At 35.6% G+C, this 18255-nt stretch overlaps 1 protein-coding gene across 1 annotated transcript in view; it reads left to right on the top strand.

Annotated features, from left to right (window-relative positions):
- EXOC2 (exocyst complex component 2) overlaps positions 1-18255 on the top strand; it is a 118699-nt gene that overhangs the window by 13221 nt on the left and 87223 nt on the right. Inside the window, exons 3-6 of the mRNA XM_030446225.1 lie at positions 1146-1279; positions 5918-6094; positions 7522-7648; positions 15757-15870. Coding sequence (XP_030302085.1) covers positions 1162-1279; positions 5918-6094; positions 7522-7648; positions 15757-15870 — 536 coding nt within the window. The 5' untranslated portion in view covers positions 1146-1161. The remainder of the gene's footprint in view (positions 1-1145; positions 1280-5917; positions 6095-7521; positions 7649-15756; positions 15871-18255) is intronic.

The following is an 18255-nucleotide window of genomic DNA, read 5'->3' as shown; positions in this document are numbered from 1 at the left end:
TTAGAAACTGATCATAGATAACTTTATCAAGTTCCAGAATACCAAATGGAATTTTTTTCTCTGGCAATTTTAAGGAAGTTGTTGTGTCTCAGTAAAAGAGTTCAGGGCTCATGAAATGGAACAAGTGATGGAAAATTACCATGGAAATTGTTAAAAGCCAAAAAATTGTTTTTTGCCTGTTTTATGACTTCTGTAGAGCCTGCATACCTGTTTATGCTTAATAAACATTCTGTAGAGCCTGGATATTATGTTTAATAAGTGTTTTAAGTGCAGGGAAGTTGACTGGGAGCTGATGTGCTGCAGGCTGTATTCATTGGCTTCTTAGAGCTGCTGAGCTGTAGGAATTTGTGATCAGTTGCACAGCAGAATGATGTACACTGCATAAGACGTGCATAACACCATATTGGTGTTACTACTACGGACCTAATTCAAGTGGTTTGAGTTGACTCCTAACTTCAGGTGAAAAGAAATATTTCTCTGGAAATACTTCTTCAATAATTTTGTTGTTCTGCTGGGATATTGGTTTTTTTGGTTGGTATTCTCTCCTAGTGTAATGCTAGTAAGTAATCTTTTAATTTTCTCAGTTTATGTAAATATTGATGTTTTATGTAAATAAGTGCTGAAGGCTTCTCCCCATGGACCTGTTTGTTCCAGGAAGTCTACTTTTGATGGAGAACTAATCCAAATATGCAGTGGAGAAATAATCCAAATATGCATTCATAGACTATTACTTAGCTTAACAATTCTAAACTTTCTAAGGACTACAATTAAAACTTTATAATAGAGAGCTGAATAGGCTCATTTGAATTCTGACAGAAGTGATTTGGAGTGTGTCTGTATATAGTTCCGTGAAGCATTTTGAGGATCTAATATTTTTGAATATCTTTTTTCTTCACAGTTCAGAACTAGATACACACTTTAAAAAATGGAAGTGCATTTCTTCTGTTCCTTGATATCTGATTACTGTGTAGCAAAAAAGGCTTGGTTCGATAAGGTTTGAAAACGTGGTGTTTGATATTTACATTCCTGTTTTTCTCTATCATTTTAGTGCAGCTTAAAAGATGTTAAATCATTTTTACATAATATAATCATTGTTTTAAAATTATTGTTTCTTGCTAAATAGATAAACCCACTTCACTTTTCAGTAACTGAATAGACATCATGTCTCGAGCACGGCAGCCCCCGCTTGTAACTGGCATCTCTCCCAATGAAGGTATCTCATGGACAAAAGTTACAATTAGAGGAGAAAATCTGGGGACTGGGCCTACAGACCTTATAGGTAAGTTGAATAAAACCCAAAGCATCTTCTTCTGAGTCTGTAGAATATCACATTTAGAATATACTTAGAGATAATTTTTTTCATGGTAAAATCTAAGTTGCATGGTATAAGGAATACTCTTTTCATAAATATGTCCTTGAATTCATAAATGCAAGGGTGGTACCTAATATGTAACTAATCAGAAGCACCATAGTTTGCTAGATAATCCCTTAGCCTAATCAACACCCTGACTGAACACTAAGTAAGAATGAACACCTATGGAAGTGTACTGGATGAGGGTAGATGTAGCAGGATGCTCCTTTGTTTCTTTCCCAGGCATTAAGAATTTCAGGATGGAGATTTTCCTTTCAGCAGAGTTTTCTGTGTAGTAAGAAAGTCACTGAGCATAGCTGTTACTTGGATTAGTGTAAAAGTCAAATGCAAGAGTCGTGACAGAGGAGGTTTAATGCTATATATTTTGTGAAGAGACATTTCCTTCCCTGTTTTGATTTTGTTGTTTTGAGTAATCACAGTTTTTGAATTCAAAGAGGGAACAAGCAGTTTTCTCTGATTCTCCTGACCATACTTGATCATCACTGCTCTGTTGCTGCTTTTCTAGGTTGAAATGCCCTAGCATATTTAATTTTTTGCATATATCTTTGACCCTTCTTGTTGGTCTTCAGTGAAGCTCTTTTGGTTTCATTAAAAATGATGATCAGTGAACAGCATCTTGGTTACATGCACTGTTCAGGATGTGAACGCACTGTGATGCAATACCATGCTCTCACTTTTGTTATGTATTTCTTCCATAGAATTCTGTTTTCCATACAATTGTTGCTAAGTATCAAGCTGATGTTTTTTGTTGTTCTGCCTGTTCTAGTCCCATGATTTAGTTTTTGAGGGTTAGTAGTCAGTTTGAGCTTGTTATCTGTGAATTTAAGGTTTTGTCTGTGTGAATCATATATCTGTTAATTGAATTTCAGATGCTGTGTTATAGCATCTACATTATAGTGCATCCACTTTGTCTCATAAGGTGTGTTCTGCATTTTTCTAGTTTTTATGGTCCATACATTCCAAATATATGAGTATAATCAGCAGACTTTATAACCTCTTGATTTTATAATTCAGAAATTCCAGCACATACCCTGTAGTGAAAACACCCCATTTACTGTAACCCTGTTTCTATCTTTTAATGAGATACTTATCCACTTGAGGATCATATCCTATAGCTGCTTAATTTTCTTAAGCCTTTTAAGAAGGACTTTCTAAAATCTTCTGGAAATCCAATTTAACTATAACTACTGGAATTTCTTTTATTTCTTTTGTTAAGCATATGTGTATTCAGTGTTCATGGTAGAGATGATTTATCTAATTTGTGGTGGAATCACGACTCCTCTGAAGTCATTGGAATTTGTTTGGCTTTGCTAGAAACAATATTTCACTTCATGGCTGTAAACCAAGATTCCCAAATTCCATTCTTGGCCACCACAATGAACTTTATGGCCAAGCATAAGCTACTACAGTTTTCCCTTTCACTGCAGTTTGCTGTGTCTTGAAAGGGGAATTAGTATTTTCCTGAACTGCTTAGACAGGGTTGAGGGTACCGTAATGGATCCTTTTTGACAAATAATGAAACAACTGCTGATGTCATAGGTGAGTATATTTCTGTGTATTTGCGTGGTTGATGTAGTTCGATAACCTCATTAGTTCACTGGTATGATCTTCTTAGAAGTCATATTTGCTGGGTCCTTGGAAGGAAAATACCTCTTGAACTATGTCTCATTATTACAGCTGAATAACTGTTGTTAACTCTTGTGACATATGGCTGCTAATAATTTTGTGCTTTGAGGTAAAAATAAAATGATAAATAATGGACTGGCTTATTTTTTTCCCCGTAGCTAAATTCTTAGCTTTCTCCAGTGAGTGACTAAGGCCCCAGACATGTAAAAATTTCTTTTCATAATTAAATGAGGCATGTAAATATTCCCTGTGACTTGAATGGAATACTTGCAAAAGCAAGCCTTTTTAGGCATGCAATTTAAGCAAGGTCTAGTGAGGGTTTTATGAAGTTTATAATCTGCTATTAGAGATGCTTTAGCATAAAATTAAAACCAAGAAACGTTTCTAATATATAATCAAAGCATCACATTTAATATAAGAATCTGCCTCTCTGTTTCATTAATGGGAGCCTTCATGTAGTTTATCTGTATCCTTGAATACAGATAAACTTTTTGTTTATAGCTATAGCTCATGGTACAAAAAAAGCCAAATTCAGGAGATAACGTGCAACACTTATGCTCTCAAGTTCTAGTTTGTCTTTTAAGACATTTGCAGCTGTATTTTTAGGCATTGGAAAACTTTCAGTATATAAGCCTAAGCAAAATTGTAAAGTCTCAATAAGGTAATTATTGTGCCTCTTTGTAGAAAGGCACATAAAAGCTAGAACCCCAATATGATGTTCTCAGATCTTTGCACCATGTTAAAATGAAGCTTTATTTAAAGGAAAGTTTTCTCTTTTTGGAGAAAAACGTGTTGTATTTGTGCTGTCAGAAGGTCTCCTCCAGTACGCCTTTATTGATTTTAGAAATTATCTTGTGCAATTACTGCTTAGTGCAGTATATAAACTGTTTAAATAGAGAGTTACTTTCATTTACATTTTTGATGTACAGGCAAAGGCTGTTTCCCTCCATTTCTGAAGTGTCAGATCTGTGATCTTGTTCTCTCAAACTCTAGGAACTTCTGCTGAGTAGGACATTGTTGATACTAGGATCATTAAAACACCTACCCAAAAAGGTTTGCCCTACCAAATCGCTATAGTTTAGACACCAATTTTGAAATATTAATTAATGTAAGCATTAATTCAGATCTTTGAAATTCCAGGATGAAAACCTCTGAATGAATGGGTCAGACAAATTCAGTTAGTCTTACTTCCTACTGCAACCTTTTTTTCCTTCAGAAAAGCTGCTAGCATAAAATCAAAAGAATAGTAATAATATAACCTTAGGTTAAAGCTCTCATAAGTATGGTGGTTTTTTGGTTTTCTTTCCCTCTGAAAAATAAAAACTGGCTGAGTAAAATGTTGCAAATAAATAACCAAAATGTTGTGGTTTTTTTTTTTAAACAATTTTTTAATTGGGTGTCCTATTTTGCCTCCCCTCATTTTATTTAGGAATCTTTTAAGAAGCAAATGTACCATCCTTACGCAAGGAAAATTGCCTTCTGTTGTAATAAGATGTGGTGCCTTTCTGATTCTTATATTTTGGTTTTCATTTTCAAAATAGTTTTTGGCAGGGAGTAAGGCATTTTTATGTTTGACAACCATGAAATCTGCCAGATTTGTCTGCTGTGCAATGTCAGAGACTTAAATTGTGAGAAAAAGTGTGAAGCTTTGGTACTGAGCCACATATGCTGACCCTTTTCTGCCTGTAAGTATTTTTTAAATTGGTCAGAGATTTCTAGAAATTAAAAACAAAAACCAAGCCAACAAGGGAGGAACTGCTATTACTGACTTAATTTATTCTCCAGTACAGCCAACATACTAGTGCAACCTTGTCCTTTTGGAAATGTTTCTAGGTAAGGGTGTTATTCAAAAGAACCTTAATAAAGTTCTTAGAATACATAACTAGAAATTAGGATCTTGCCAGTTTCCCAGGACAACAAAACTCTGATTAGGAATATGAGAATTGTTGTTCTAGATCTGAGAAAACAAATCTATCTGTTCCAGCATCCAGAGTCCTGATCTGACCGGAATCAATCACATTGATTGGTGATATTGATCAGTTTGTCAGACTGATGTGATGTGAAGCCCCAGGAAGCCTTGGACCTTACATTAAGGTTTACTTTGACTCTTACGTATTATGAGGTCTTTTTAAACACCAAAGTTTGACATACTGAAACACACCAAAGTCTTTTCTATACAAGAGCTCTATGATTAAAATATATATTATATTTTTATTTCATAGTTTGTCATTTGTACTTCTGTTATGAGAAAGTTTAGAAAAGGAAATAGATTAATATTACATGGCTATTCTTTCATAGAGCAAGGGCAGTTTATTCAGCAGAATCACAGTCTTGCAGTGTGGATTTTGTACAGAATAGACTGGGGCAGAATATTTGTCCCAAATTAATTAATACTCTTTTGCCTCCCAAAACCTCCCGTTTCTATAAAAGTACTACTAAACAAAGAAGATATAAGAAGTATTGTTCACTGTGAATACTTTGGAGAGTTTCCTTATTCAATTTTTTTGCTATGCAAAATCACACAGAGTGAACTTATCAAAGATCTTTGCATGCAGTTTTGATGGAAGTTTCACGTAAGTACAATGCCAAAGAGCAGTTCTCTGGTGTCTTACAGACAGGTGATCTACTGTACATTAGGCACAAGTTGCAGCAGCCCATAACTGGTGGAAGAGATTAAAATAAGCTTCAATCAAGCACTTTGTGTTTCTCATGAAGTGACACTAGAACAGAAGAGCTGAAGTGATTTAGGGAATATCTGAAAAACTCATGATTCGTTCATTGTAGTCTGGTATAAGGCACAAGAGGAGGGTCATATTTATGTAAAATATATGAAGCATCATAAAAGTATTTGTATTGCATAATTTCAGAAAATACTTCTGTTCACAGTAGACTGCTTTTTTTTTCCTTTCTTTTTCCCAGGTTTAACAATCTGTGGGCACAACTGTCTGCTAACTGCTGAATGGATGTCTGCAAGTAAAATTGTGTGTCGAGTCGGACAGGCAAAAAATGACAAGGGAGATATTATTGTTACTACAAAATCTGGTGGCAAAGGAACTTCAACTGTTTCCTTCAAACTGCTGAAACCTGAAAAAATAGGTATTTTTCTTCTTTAAACTCTTATCTGTCTTCATTGATAAACAAATATAAAACCGAGTGCCTCTAAATAAAAGTATGTTTAAAATGGATTCACCTCAGGATAATCTTCTGTTATCTAGAAAAAGCAGAGTATATCAATAACATCCAAATAGATACATAGATAAAATCATGTTATATGTGAAATTAATCCTTCTATCTCACTATCCTGATAAAACCGTCAATGACTAATGGAAAGTAGTCCTTTATTTTTCTGTAAGAAGTAGCACTGAACTTCTAAATTTAAAAAAAAAAAAAAATTAACAGATCCAGTAATTACTCTTTAAGTGTAATAGATAAATACAAAATATAAACCAGCTCAAGAGCTTTACACCAAAATCCTGTGCTGACAGTTAATCCTTTAAAGAAAGCTGAATCCTCAGTGCTGTTTCTCATTTGTAATTCAAACCATCCTGCAGGATGGAAAGTCTTAAGTGTCTCTCATAAGGTGCTTAACCACACAGATGATGTTGCCAACCAGTCCAGGAGGACCTCTGCTTTATCTAGAGTCCATTCTGAATACCTGTTGGATTTAAAATGTTTCTTTCAGTACACCTCCACTGATGAAGTTGGGTAGTTATCTTTTCTAATATAGGGGTTCCCACAAGAACTATTTTAGACCTTTGTTCTTTGAGGTTCAGTGACAGTTAAATAGCAGATAATTTCTCCCAAACTATACTAAGATCTTTAAAGGGTGAATCAAGTGCAATCATTACACAGTGAAGCTTTTGGTAATGGGAGAGGAAAATTCATATTTAAAAAAAATTATTAAATGTAATTTCTGGTGTTAAGTATCTAATGGGTACTTTAAAGAAAGGCATGGCCAAGAGTGTGGCTGGCTGCATTTTGAGCTGAGGGTCAAGGCCTGTTTTGCCTCTCACCTTTATGCATCCTCTGTTCCAAGGCTTTGGAAATAAAGTCAGTCCTGTGTCCATCAAGGCATCCAGCTTGGCATGCGGCCAAGGTTCACTTACTTTTTCCTTAGTGGGTAGCACAGAAAAAGGATCTTCCCTACTATATGCAAATAAGACCATCAGGATAATCACTCATTTTAAAAGTAGTAGATGACAAGGTTTGGACAGGTACCAAAATACTTGGAGGAATGAAAAATACTAATACTCCATGATCAGAAACATCCTCTCAGTGTCCATGAAACTGTGCACTCTGTAAGAGGTAGTGTTTGATGCCCAGCCATGAATACTTTTTCAGCAGCTATAATGAAATAATTTAACATAATTGCATCCAGGTTGTTTTGCCATGTATCTTTCAATATATTACCTAGGCATGCATTTTATATTTATCAGGCTTGTTCAAATTAATTCAGTATGTTAGAAGTTGATGGTGCTGGATTGCTGGTGTTGTTACAAGGATCTATGCTTTGTTTTCCCTAGGTATCTTGGATCAGTCTGCTGTCTGGGTGGATGAAATGAACTATTATGACATGCGCACTGATAGGAACAAAGGGATTTCCCCCTTGTCCCTGCGTCCAGCTAATCCGCTTGGTATTGAGATAGACAAGTGAGTACCAAATGCCTCTAATCCACTTTTTTAGTGGTTTTCTCTATATGTGCCTCTGTGAATTCCACAAAAGTTTAACAGTTTACATGGCAGGGGAGCGTTCTAAAATACGTACGTATGTTAGCTATTGGTATGCTACTTGGTAGTCAGAAGAGTTGTTGGTGCGTATTCTATCCTGCTTCCTAATCCTCATTTTTGGATCATCATTTAGAACTATAGGTAATGTAAAAGCATGATACCTCGAATCTTAGTGATGTTTAGATTTTGAATGCTGGTAAATAACCCAAGGCTTTGAATTTATACATTGTAGTTATGGAATACTTACTGTTGCATTTGAGTTTCATGGAGCGTTTAAGGATGTTTACATTGGTCTCTGTTGCTAAAATTGAGCTGTAAAACATGATTTATTATACCACATCAGCTAGTTTAATTTATTGTAATAATGCTGTTTTCCAACCCACAGATTTCTTGACTTTTTTTTGTAAGTATGGTAGAATTTATTACATTTTTTTCTGAAACAGAAACTTTATAGTAAGTGGTACATGGAATTTTGAGGCCTTTAAATGGGACACACATAAGGCTCAAAGCCTGGCTGCCTACTAGAAATAGCATCAGGAATAATGCTGCTCTACCAAAAAAAAAAAAAAAAGGCTATTTAAAATTAAAATATTAGGAGGGGTCTCACGTGCTTAATACTCTGTGTGTGAGGAGGAATGCTTTAGAGAAAATCTACAGCGTTCTTTGTTACCTTGTTCTGATGGGGAAACTGCACTTTCCCAAAATCTGTGTGGCAATTTTAGTGGATCTGTCTTCAGCTTTGTAGTTTGTGGCTGTGCATTTCTTTTCTTGTTTGAATATATAGTTTGTATTTTTCTTTTTTTTTCAAAGTGTTAATGCACTAATTGGGGTTTTCTTTGTGAGCTGAAGATTTTGTCTGTAAGTGTTTTTCTTCAGCCTCTGATAGATTCTGATCGACTGCTTTTCAGCTCTGATAGATACTTCTTTCATCTCATTTTCCAACCCTACTAAAACGTGGACTCTTGAACTATGGACCATATGCCAGTGTCTTACTGGAAGACTTACTGTCTTTTCTCTACTCTCCTGCACTTGTTCATTAAATTAAAAAAAGAAATCCTAGTAATCCTGTTTACCACAGTGCTTCATTGGAAACTAGAAGCGAGTGGTTTATTCTCTTAAGTTGCAACTTTTGCTGCTGGCATGATTTCTTACTAATCTGTAGAGATGCTCTGGGTTCCTTCATCATAGCTACATCTTTTTGCATTTCACTTTGTTTCTCTGTTGGTTCCTTCCTTTACAAATAACCTTTTTTGTGAGGGGGGGAAAATGGGAAAATATAATACCAAGTCTTACTTATTGTTAATTCACCTCCAATTTAATTAAAGGTGAACCATGAAGATTATGGCAGGCACTGATACTGAAAATTATCAGTTTGAAAGAAGGAACACTACTCAGTTTAAGAAGTAGTTGTGCAGAGGGACTGAGTGTTAATATGTGGAGAAGGGAGAGCGACAAGGAAAGAGAGGAAAAGCCCTCGTGCCTTGATGTAAATAGTTGAGACCATAGATGGAACATTCTGTTTTCAATAGTGGCTCCCCAATGGAAAAGCTGTAATGATTTGCTTGAAAAATTGGAGGAATGTGATGTTTACTTTTAAAAAATAATCTCTGCTCTCTAATAAGGGAACTTGTGTGTTTGCAGAGAGTTGATGTATAGGATGGGTAAGTAGTAAGTTATACAAAGTAGTGAAAAAGTGAAAAAGACAATTATAAATTAGGAAAGGGAGTGGATAAGGAAGATATTTTAGCATAAGCAATTACTAGGCATGGGAATAATTTGTCACTAGTGATAAAAATTGTTAGAATTTCATGATGGTTTTAAAATAATAGAAAGCCTAAGACTGATGAAGATGAGTTGTGTATACAAGGATTTTGGACGCTGCAGCATAAGGGGTCTCTTCTTTATTAATACCTTTGCCCTCCTTTAACTATTTTAAATGTGTGCAAAGGGGGATATAGCTTATTTTTGAAGCTGACGTATTTAGCATTGGTATGACTTGGTGGGATTTACAACACTTTCAGCCCAGTGGCTGGTATGGAAAGGTGTGTCTTGTATTGGTTATGCAAATAGTAATTACAAAAGAAGCATCTACAGAGAAAAACAGTCATGAGAAAATAGGATAGGAATAAGCTAGATGGGAACACAGTGAAATGAAGGCAGAAAGTAGGTAGACTGAAAAGAGAAATCCTCCCTCTAGAAAGTGTCAGTCATCAGTAAATGAAAAGACAGTTTTCAGCATAGGGAAGAGTTAGATCACCAATCTGTTGTGCTTTAAAAATTTATTTTCATTTTTTAATATGAGTTATGCTTAGTTCTAGAAGTTCCTTTTGTGGGTTTTTTAAACATTGTTTATGGTGCCTTCCCAGTTAAAATGTGTCTAAAAATTAGTCATAGCTTTTAAATCATTCAAGTGATGTAAATTGTTGTAAGTGGAATACTGAAATAATAGAGAAAAGATCCCATAAGTAATGAGCAGAAGTGCTTTGGTACACCATTTTATTAAACTATTAGGCAACCACAGGGACAAAAATATATTTATGCTGCCTCAGTGCATTTAAAATTGGAGTTTAATTGGGAGTGACTAGGACTTACATGAACAAGATTTCAACTATGAATTAAGGGAAATAGATAACAGAGGATCTAACACATTCTATTAATTTCAATACTGCCTGTATATAAATTGTAGGAGTAATATACATACTCAAAATATGCACTGGAATTCTCTTCATATTCAAATGTTGCAAGGATTTAAAGTAATAACTATGAGCACACACATTTACCTTCCTAGTTGTCTTTTACATAGTCAAGATACTTCAAATTTTATATGTATGCACTGTGTGCAACCCACCATCTTTCAGCTTGCAAGTTTAGCAGGTAGGAAGTATGCATCATTTTTGTCTGATAAGGTCTTCATATTTTCTAAGAACTATTGCTTTTTCTGAACCATACAACTAAGAAAGGAATCAGTAGCTAAGTAATAGAATCAATTATATTATAATGAAATTTGAATTTGCTGGTTATTATGTTTCACTGATGTTACTAAAAATTTATTCACAAATGTATTCATTGAACAGTGTTTGCACACAGTTGTTCTCCTGTCTTGCTAACAGTTTGATTCATCTTTTAAAATACAGGACTAATTACACTAGGTGTTTGCTTTTGGTGGGTTTTTTTGGTTTGTTTTGCTTATTTGTGGGTTTTTTTTCTCGTTTTTTTGGTTTTTTTTTTTACATTGCTGTCACTTATTGCATATTGTGTCTATGTTACAAAGTGTTTCATTCACATCAGAAAATGGGTGTTTAAAAAATAATATTTAATCTTTGTGTTGTAGTTTTTTGGTTTTCGGTGTGGAGCAAAGACTTAAGCTTAAATTTTCTATCATCATCTTTATGTTAGTTTTAAGTGCAGGTCATATTTGTGCCACCTTCCTCTGCAAGGAATGTTTCTGGCTTTGGGGTTACACTTATATAGCCAAAAAACCCTTACAAAAGCCTTAATTATCTTGCAGGAAGAAAAAGAGTATACAGAGTAGCTACCTTAGAGAAATGTGGAAAGTTGAAATGAAAATGCTGAAGGTAACAGCAATGTTGTGGGACTTACTTTGGTTTTCACAGTTTAGAGCTGTTTGTTGCTTGAGCAGACTGGTAGGTTACATACAATTCAGGATTTTGAACAATTCTGGGAGAGAATCTGTGATGCCTGTTTCATAAAGGTACTGGTTGAAATCTGTAGATGAAAAATTTAGATTTGTGAATGAAGTGCTTGTTCAGATGTACCACGTACTTTTTCTCTCTTGCATAATAAGTCCTTGTTTAATCAATGGTTCCCTGCCTCATCTACATACTCTGGTACACTAAGAAAATCCATTCTCTGCTAAGTAGCACTGGCAGTCAGTGGTGGTTAGAAAATTTTTCAGTAGTGTTTGTTGTTTTGCATGTAGCAGAGGTCATTATAGTGGATCCATCTCGTACATGAAAGCAAATGCTGACCTGCTAAGTACATTCCACATACTTCTGTATCCACCCACTCAATACAGATGCTTCCCTCTTCCCACGCCAGCTTCCAAAACAGTTCATCTGGGAGGATGGAACAGATGATCTTACGCTGCCACCTAATGGTAAATGTCAGCTTGCTACCGTGAGCTAGGAAAAGACTATCTGGAGGCTTTGATAATTATTCATTTTTAAGTGGTTCGCATGGAAATGCAGTCAGTTTCATCCTTGAATACATCCTTGTGCAAACCTTTACCACAGAGATGCATGTGGAAAAATGTGAAATCTGCTGGAGAGATGCAGTATATAGTAATATATAATCCTAGTTTTATGACATAAAAAATATCGTAGCACTTCCTACTTGTATAGCTGAATCAATTGCAGCTACCAACCTTTAATCTCTTCATAGAATTCTCTTACAGCGTTCTGCCATTTTCCAAATATTGTTGTAGTAGTTTTGCTGTTGCATTTCTGATAAACCCACTCCAACTAGGGAGTATTTGCCAGAGTACATCCTTGCCTGTTGGTTGTTGGAGAGACCTTTGTTAACACCTTCTGATTTGTCATTTTTAGTCTACTTCAGTGTCCCTTATGCTGGTCTTCTTGCATCTATGGTTAACGTAGCACAGATGGCACAAAGCCTTCTCCTAGGAGTCTGACTGGTACCACACAGAGTGAAGGGGTGTACGGCAGCTCTAGCTGGAGCTTGTTTATGCTGGTTGCTATTCAGAATCTGTGTTTATTTGAAGTTGCTCCTTTTGACCTATAAACTCCAGTGGAATCAAGGTTCAAGTTACCTTTTGGTGGCTGTATCCTGTTTTGGGACCTGCCTCTAGTCTGCAAAACTTTTCATGTGCGCTGAAGAGCATAGTATGAAATTCTGAAACCCTGGGAGCAAAATAATCTTTACAAAAAAATTAAAATTTGCTAAGCTTCATTCAGAGGCAAGCTCTGTTCATTCAAATACATTGCATTCTGTTGGTATTACTCAGTTGTGACTGCTTAAAAGCAGATTTACCCATGGAGACTATAGCTAATCTTAAACCTCCTTAGAATATAAATGCTCTATGTATACACAAGTTTTGTAATAGAATTTGTAAAGCAAATATATGCTGTGATATTATCTTAGATTTATTAAGTATCAGGCTATACAGAACCCAGAGTTTGGAGTAGTGAAGGGACAGACTACTGTCATTGGGTACATGCATCACAAGTGAATAATTGTACTTTATGTGTTTTGGATTATGTGAATCCAAAGTATTTGTGCATGCTCTGTACATGGCAGCAAGGACATCTAGTACCTCAAATATTTTTGTGGAAAATAAAAGTGTACAGTGGCTTGAAACCAAATTGATTTTATTGTAGTTCTCACTAAAATAATCAATATGTGAAATCATAGCTACTTCTATGTTTTAAATTGTTGCTGATGGATGAATAAGTCTACTTTAAAATGTTCCCTGAAGTTAGTACCAGATCCAGTTATGTTTTAAATGAAAATAGCCTGCCTAGCAGAAAGTACTACTATATAAATCAAATATATGTAACTTTGCTGAAATTATAAAGGTAGTGAAATAAGTAGAGTTGGCAAAGATAGTAAGGTTCTCTCTCTTTTTCTGAAGTTTTCTGGATTAAATTTGTGGTTCCCAGTTTCTTTTCCAGTAATTGCTTTTTAATAATTGATTAAATATTCAGAGTTGCTTCTTGGAGTGATTCTCATATAGTGAGCAGCAGCAAAATCTTCAACAATTTCTTTGTATGTCAGTGTGGTCTCAGCTTTTGCTACTAGTTCATGCTCACTCTATAATGTTAAAATGAGTAAACCAAAAATACTTTCTCATGTCATATATTGCTTGTTTGTAAGTAAACAGTAAGTACAATTTCATGAGGACAGTCTCTGAAGACCAATTTATTTAATTTAATAATGGAATTTAGTGAAACAAACTTATGTGTATGTAGTCAGTCTCTTTTTAGGTGTATCTAGCCAGACTTTTTAGAAATGTTCAGTTTGAACTTTAATGAGCAGCTTGCTGTGAAGACAGCTGTAGCAAGTCATTCCAAGCTCCCCATATCTGTTAGTGGAAAAACTACTTGTAAAATTTATGATAAAAATAAGGATACTACACCACAGAGTATAACATATTGTTAACATACCGCACACATTCACAGTCATGTTTCTACTCTGTTGTGACTGTCTCTAAAATATGGCCATATTGATAAAAGCACTCAAAAAACATTGCTAATTTATGATTCTGTACAAATACATCTGCTGGAAAAAATCTCCTAATAACTTCTCAGCGCAGTCAAACATCAAACTGAAAAAAAAACCCCTCCATTTCTGTCCCACTGACTGTGGGCAAAACGCATTTGCAGGAATTTATTACATTCTTAGCTAAAGTATTGATCTTTACTTCAATATGTCCATACATAAAAATCATGGGGTTTTCCCCCCCTAGGAATTGTGTAGCTCTTGCATAAGTTTAAAGTGTTGTGCATATGTTCTAATAATCTTGCAATTATATGTAACATTTGTTAAAGGCATATTTAATCAGTATGTCTGTATCTGTTACATCTGTTTCTTTTTGCTTTGAGAAAACTCATTGATGTCCTGAAAAATATGAATAAAATTTTTCTTCTGTATTGTGTGCTTACAATTACGTAGTCCTTGCTTTGAAGGTCTGAGTCTCTTTTGAGGTAACTGAAAGTTTCTTACTGGTTTTGGGTTTTAGCATAAAAATTGTAACTGACCCCAAAGATGCCACCCTGTGGATTTAAAAGCTTTTTTGTACAGCCATGCCATGTATCTCATGTTAAGTACTGTCCTGCAAATTCATCAGCTTACTGGGCATTTTGGACTACTTTGAATGAAAAATAGAATATCTTAAAATGTCTTTAAAGGCAGGACAAATTGAAGCTTTCTTCTCTTTCTTATATTCATCAGCACTTTTGCTAACTAACTGGCTTTCATAAAATTCAAGGTCACTGATAATCCTGGCTCTAGCTACTTATGTTTTTATTTTTTTTTCTATTAATATTATCATTTTTTATTGAACACAGAGAAATGTTGGAACCTTCATTTTTAGCTCCTCACACTATTTTCCATATCTCTCTTCTCTCTACTTTTCACATCTGTCATCACTTTTCCTTGAATCTCATTTGATTTAAAAAAAAAATAAAAAAATATTGGTTTATGCCCCTGCTGTAATCAGGTGCTACTGATGAAGGACTTCTGTGCTATGTCATTATATGTATGTAAGTGCTTTGTACCTGCATGTGCTAATAGCCATTTGGATACAAGTAGAAACTTATACAGAAACAAGCGTTGGTTTCTGTAACTGTACTTTTAATGTGCTTGACTTCGCTTCACTTGATCCGCTGTTTGCTTTTTATAATAAAAACAGCTTTAGCTATCTTGAAATATGTTTAGATTACAGAAAGACCAAAACTAACAAATCATTGCTTTTGTGTCCATTCAAATGGCTCTGCTTGTGTATTAAATGTAATTCCAATAGCTGACACCAAATTGCTACCCCCATCCAAGTTTGATCTGAAATGCAAAGTACAGCAGGTTTGCATTTGTGTACAGTGTACTTGGTATGATGGAGTTCATCTAGCTTGTGAATATCAGAGATTTTCTTGTTTAAAACTTTAATGCTGAACGTATTCAACATCAGCTCTGTGGTCCTGCATTTGAATTTGAGTAGTATCCCAGTGAGTCTGTGTAGTCGCATTTTCTAAAGGCAGCAGTTACCTTTCTTTACCAGCATTTTGTACAGGCAACATTTTTGCCATGTAATGGTGAAATTAAAATGGTAACACTGGTTATAATTAGGTTAATCTCAATCTTATCTTTCCCAGTCATGCTGTATGTGTCTGTAATACCAGATTTCATTTCATGGTGAGATAGAAGTTTATATTTCCATCTTGTTGGAACATGATTTGGGGTTTTTGGATTTTTGGTTTTTTTTTTTTTTTAATGTGACTGTTGTTAACTGTTTGCCTGGATATGTCTCACTGAAGAAATGAATATTCATTTTTCAGAGGCAGATTTCCTCAGAAAGATTTAGAGGCACTGTTTCCTGGAATGAGTGCTGACTTCACTAGTGAGAACTTCTCTGCTGCTTGGTACCTGATTGAGAACCATTCAACAACAAGGTTTGTTGGGATCATATAAATAATTGAGCAAGTCACTTCATGTTATTTCATTATACAGTAAATGTGTTCTTGGTGGTTCACATTTACAGTAATAGACCTATATTCTCTAGTGCCTGTGGTCAAAAATTAACATATAGGATGCATCCACTGCTACCTGAAGCTTTCCCCTTCATCTTTAAATCAAAGAGAATACATTGGCTTCCTTGTTCTTCACTTTTGTACTCAGAGCTTTGCAGGTACTCTGATCAGTTCTAAATCTCTTGGCAGGGTCACTGGTGCCCACGTACATGAGCTATAAAAGGGCCAAATGCAAAGGAAATGTCTTTAAAAGAGCTACATCAGAAGCCATTTGTTACAAAACCAGATGGAAGGATCTAACTTCAAGTATCTTTACACACTCAAGTGCAGCCTGGGAAATAACTTAGAGGAGCCAGAGCTCCACATGTGGGATTAGACAAGCATATCATGGAAAAAAATTGGGATAGCTCATGTGCCTGGTCTTCTGTGAGGGATGGGAAAGGGGTCATCTGAAGAGCTACCCAGTAAAGAATTTTCTTCCTGGAGTTTGGACTTCACCTTTGTGTGAATGAACAGCTTGAATATGATCCCTCTTACGGAGCAGGTAGCAAGATGGTTGAGAATTTGTTCAAAAGTTGGTGAGCTGTGACATTGCAGTGGGATAGGGAAGTGAACAGATCTTTTGCAAGCAACTTGGGAAAGCCTCCAGAGACCAGACTTTGGTTCCTGTGCAAGACTAACCTCCTTGATATTCACAGGAAGGGCAGAAATCCAGGAAGCTTGCAGAGAGTTTGAGAATGACTTCTCAGACACTGGGTGGACACTGGGGCATGGGGCATGCAGCTTTCCTCAGTCTGGTTCTTGCAGACAAGGGAGGGGACGTGATAACCAGTGGCAGCCTTGGCTGTGGCGTTCACAAAGTATCTGACTGGTAGGCTCTAAGGGTATGGGAAAAGAAAGCAGCAGAGTACACACCTGGAGTTAAGCAACAGTAGTACTGAAGACAGTTTGGTGTTTGTCATGTGTCATAAATAAGAGTTGGCTGTCTAATACAAATCATCTTCTGTGTGGCAAGGCCATTTTATGTAAGATGTGGGGAGGAGTGTTCTGCTTGGCATTGTTACAGCTGCGGTTGAAGCGCTCTGCCCGGTTTTGACCACTGCTTAAAATGAGATATGAGAGCTGAGCCACAAAAATAGGAATATATAAATATCTGTGGGTATACGGCTTGGATTAATTAGGTGCTTTTAGAAAAGAAACAAAATTAACGCAGAATGCATGTTCTGAAATATGTAGTGGGTAGTTCAAGGATAGCCATCAGTTGGTTTTGGTTTACAAAGAATAGGACAAGCTGTCTCACTTTGCAACAAGGGAGGTTTAGATTAGCTGCAGATTAAAAGCAGTATTAGATTGCCTAAGACCCAGAACAGTGTAACTTGGAAAGCTGCAGAATCACTGTCACTGGAGAGTGCTGAGTATTGATTTCACAGCTGTATGTCATGGATGGCTTGGGATGCTCTGGATCCAGAAGATTAATTAAATGACTTCTTACAACTGACTAACTTACTCTTTTTGTCAGAATTACCATGGAATATGAGCAACAGCATAATGTAAAGGCTATAAATCTTATATGACAAAGTGTTAGTAAAAACACTGATTTTTCTATTCCTTAGTTTTATTAATTGAAATGAAATAATTACATTAGCATGTATGCCCCCTTTTAAACTTATGCTGTGCCAATGAATCAGTACTTAATAGTCCATTCTTACATGAATTTGAAACTTCCTATTAATTTGATACTTGACGATGTTAAAAATGTTTTATCAAGTTCTTCACCTTATGTGGCTTCCATCAGTTTGTCTTAGTATGTCAGCAGTTTCAGGTCAGGTCATGGTCCCCTCACTCCTTTGGAATAAATTCTAAATGAAAAAATGAAACCTTTTTTTTCCTTTTTTTTCCTTTTTTTCCCTTTTTTTTTCTTTTTTTTCCTTTTTTCCTTTTTTCCCTTTTTTCCCTTTTTTCCCTTTTTTTCCCTTTTTTCCCTTTTTTCCCTTTTTCCCCTTTTTCCCCTTTTTCCCCTTTTCCCCTTTTTCCCTTTTTTCCCTTTTTCCCTTTTTCCCCTTTTTCCCCTTTTTTCCCTTTTTCCCCTTTTTCCCCTTTTCCCCTTTTTTCCCTTTTTCCCTTTTTTCCCTTTTTCCCCTTTTTTCCCTTTTTTCCCTTTTTTCCCTTTTTTCCCTTTTTCCCTTTTTCCCCTTTTCCCTTTTTTCCCTTTTCCCTTTTTCCCCTTTTTCCCCTTTTTCCCCTTTTTCCCCTTTTTCCCCTTTTTCCCCTTTTTCCCCTTTTTCCCCTTTTTTCCCTTTTTTCCCT

This window comes from Calypte anna, chromosome 2, assembly GCF_003957555.1.
Source record: "Calypte anna isolate BGI_N300 chromosome 2, bCalAnn1_v1.p, whole genome shotgun sequence".
In the NCBI taxonomy this organism is placed as follows: domain Eukaryota; kingdom Metazoa; phylum Chordata; class Aves; order Apodiformes; family Trochilidae; genus Calypte; species Calypte anna.
This window is presented reverse-complemented; position numbering and strand designations above follow the sequence as displayed.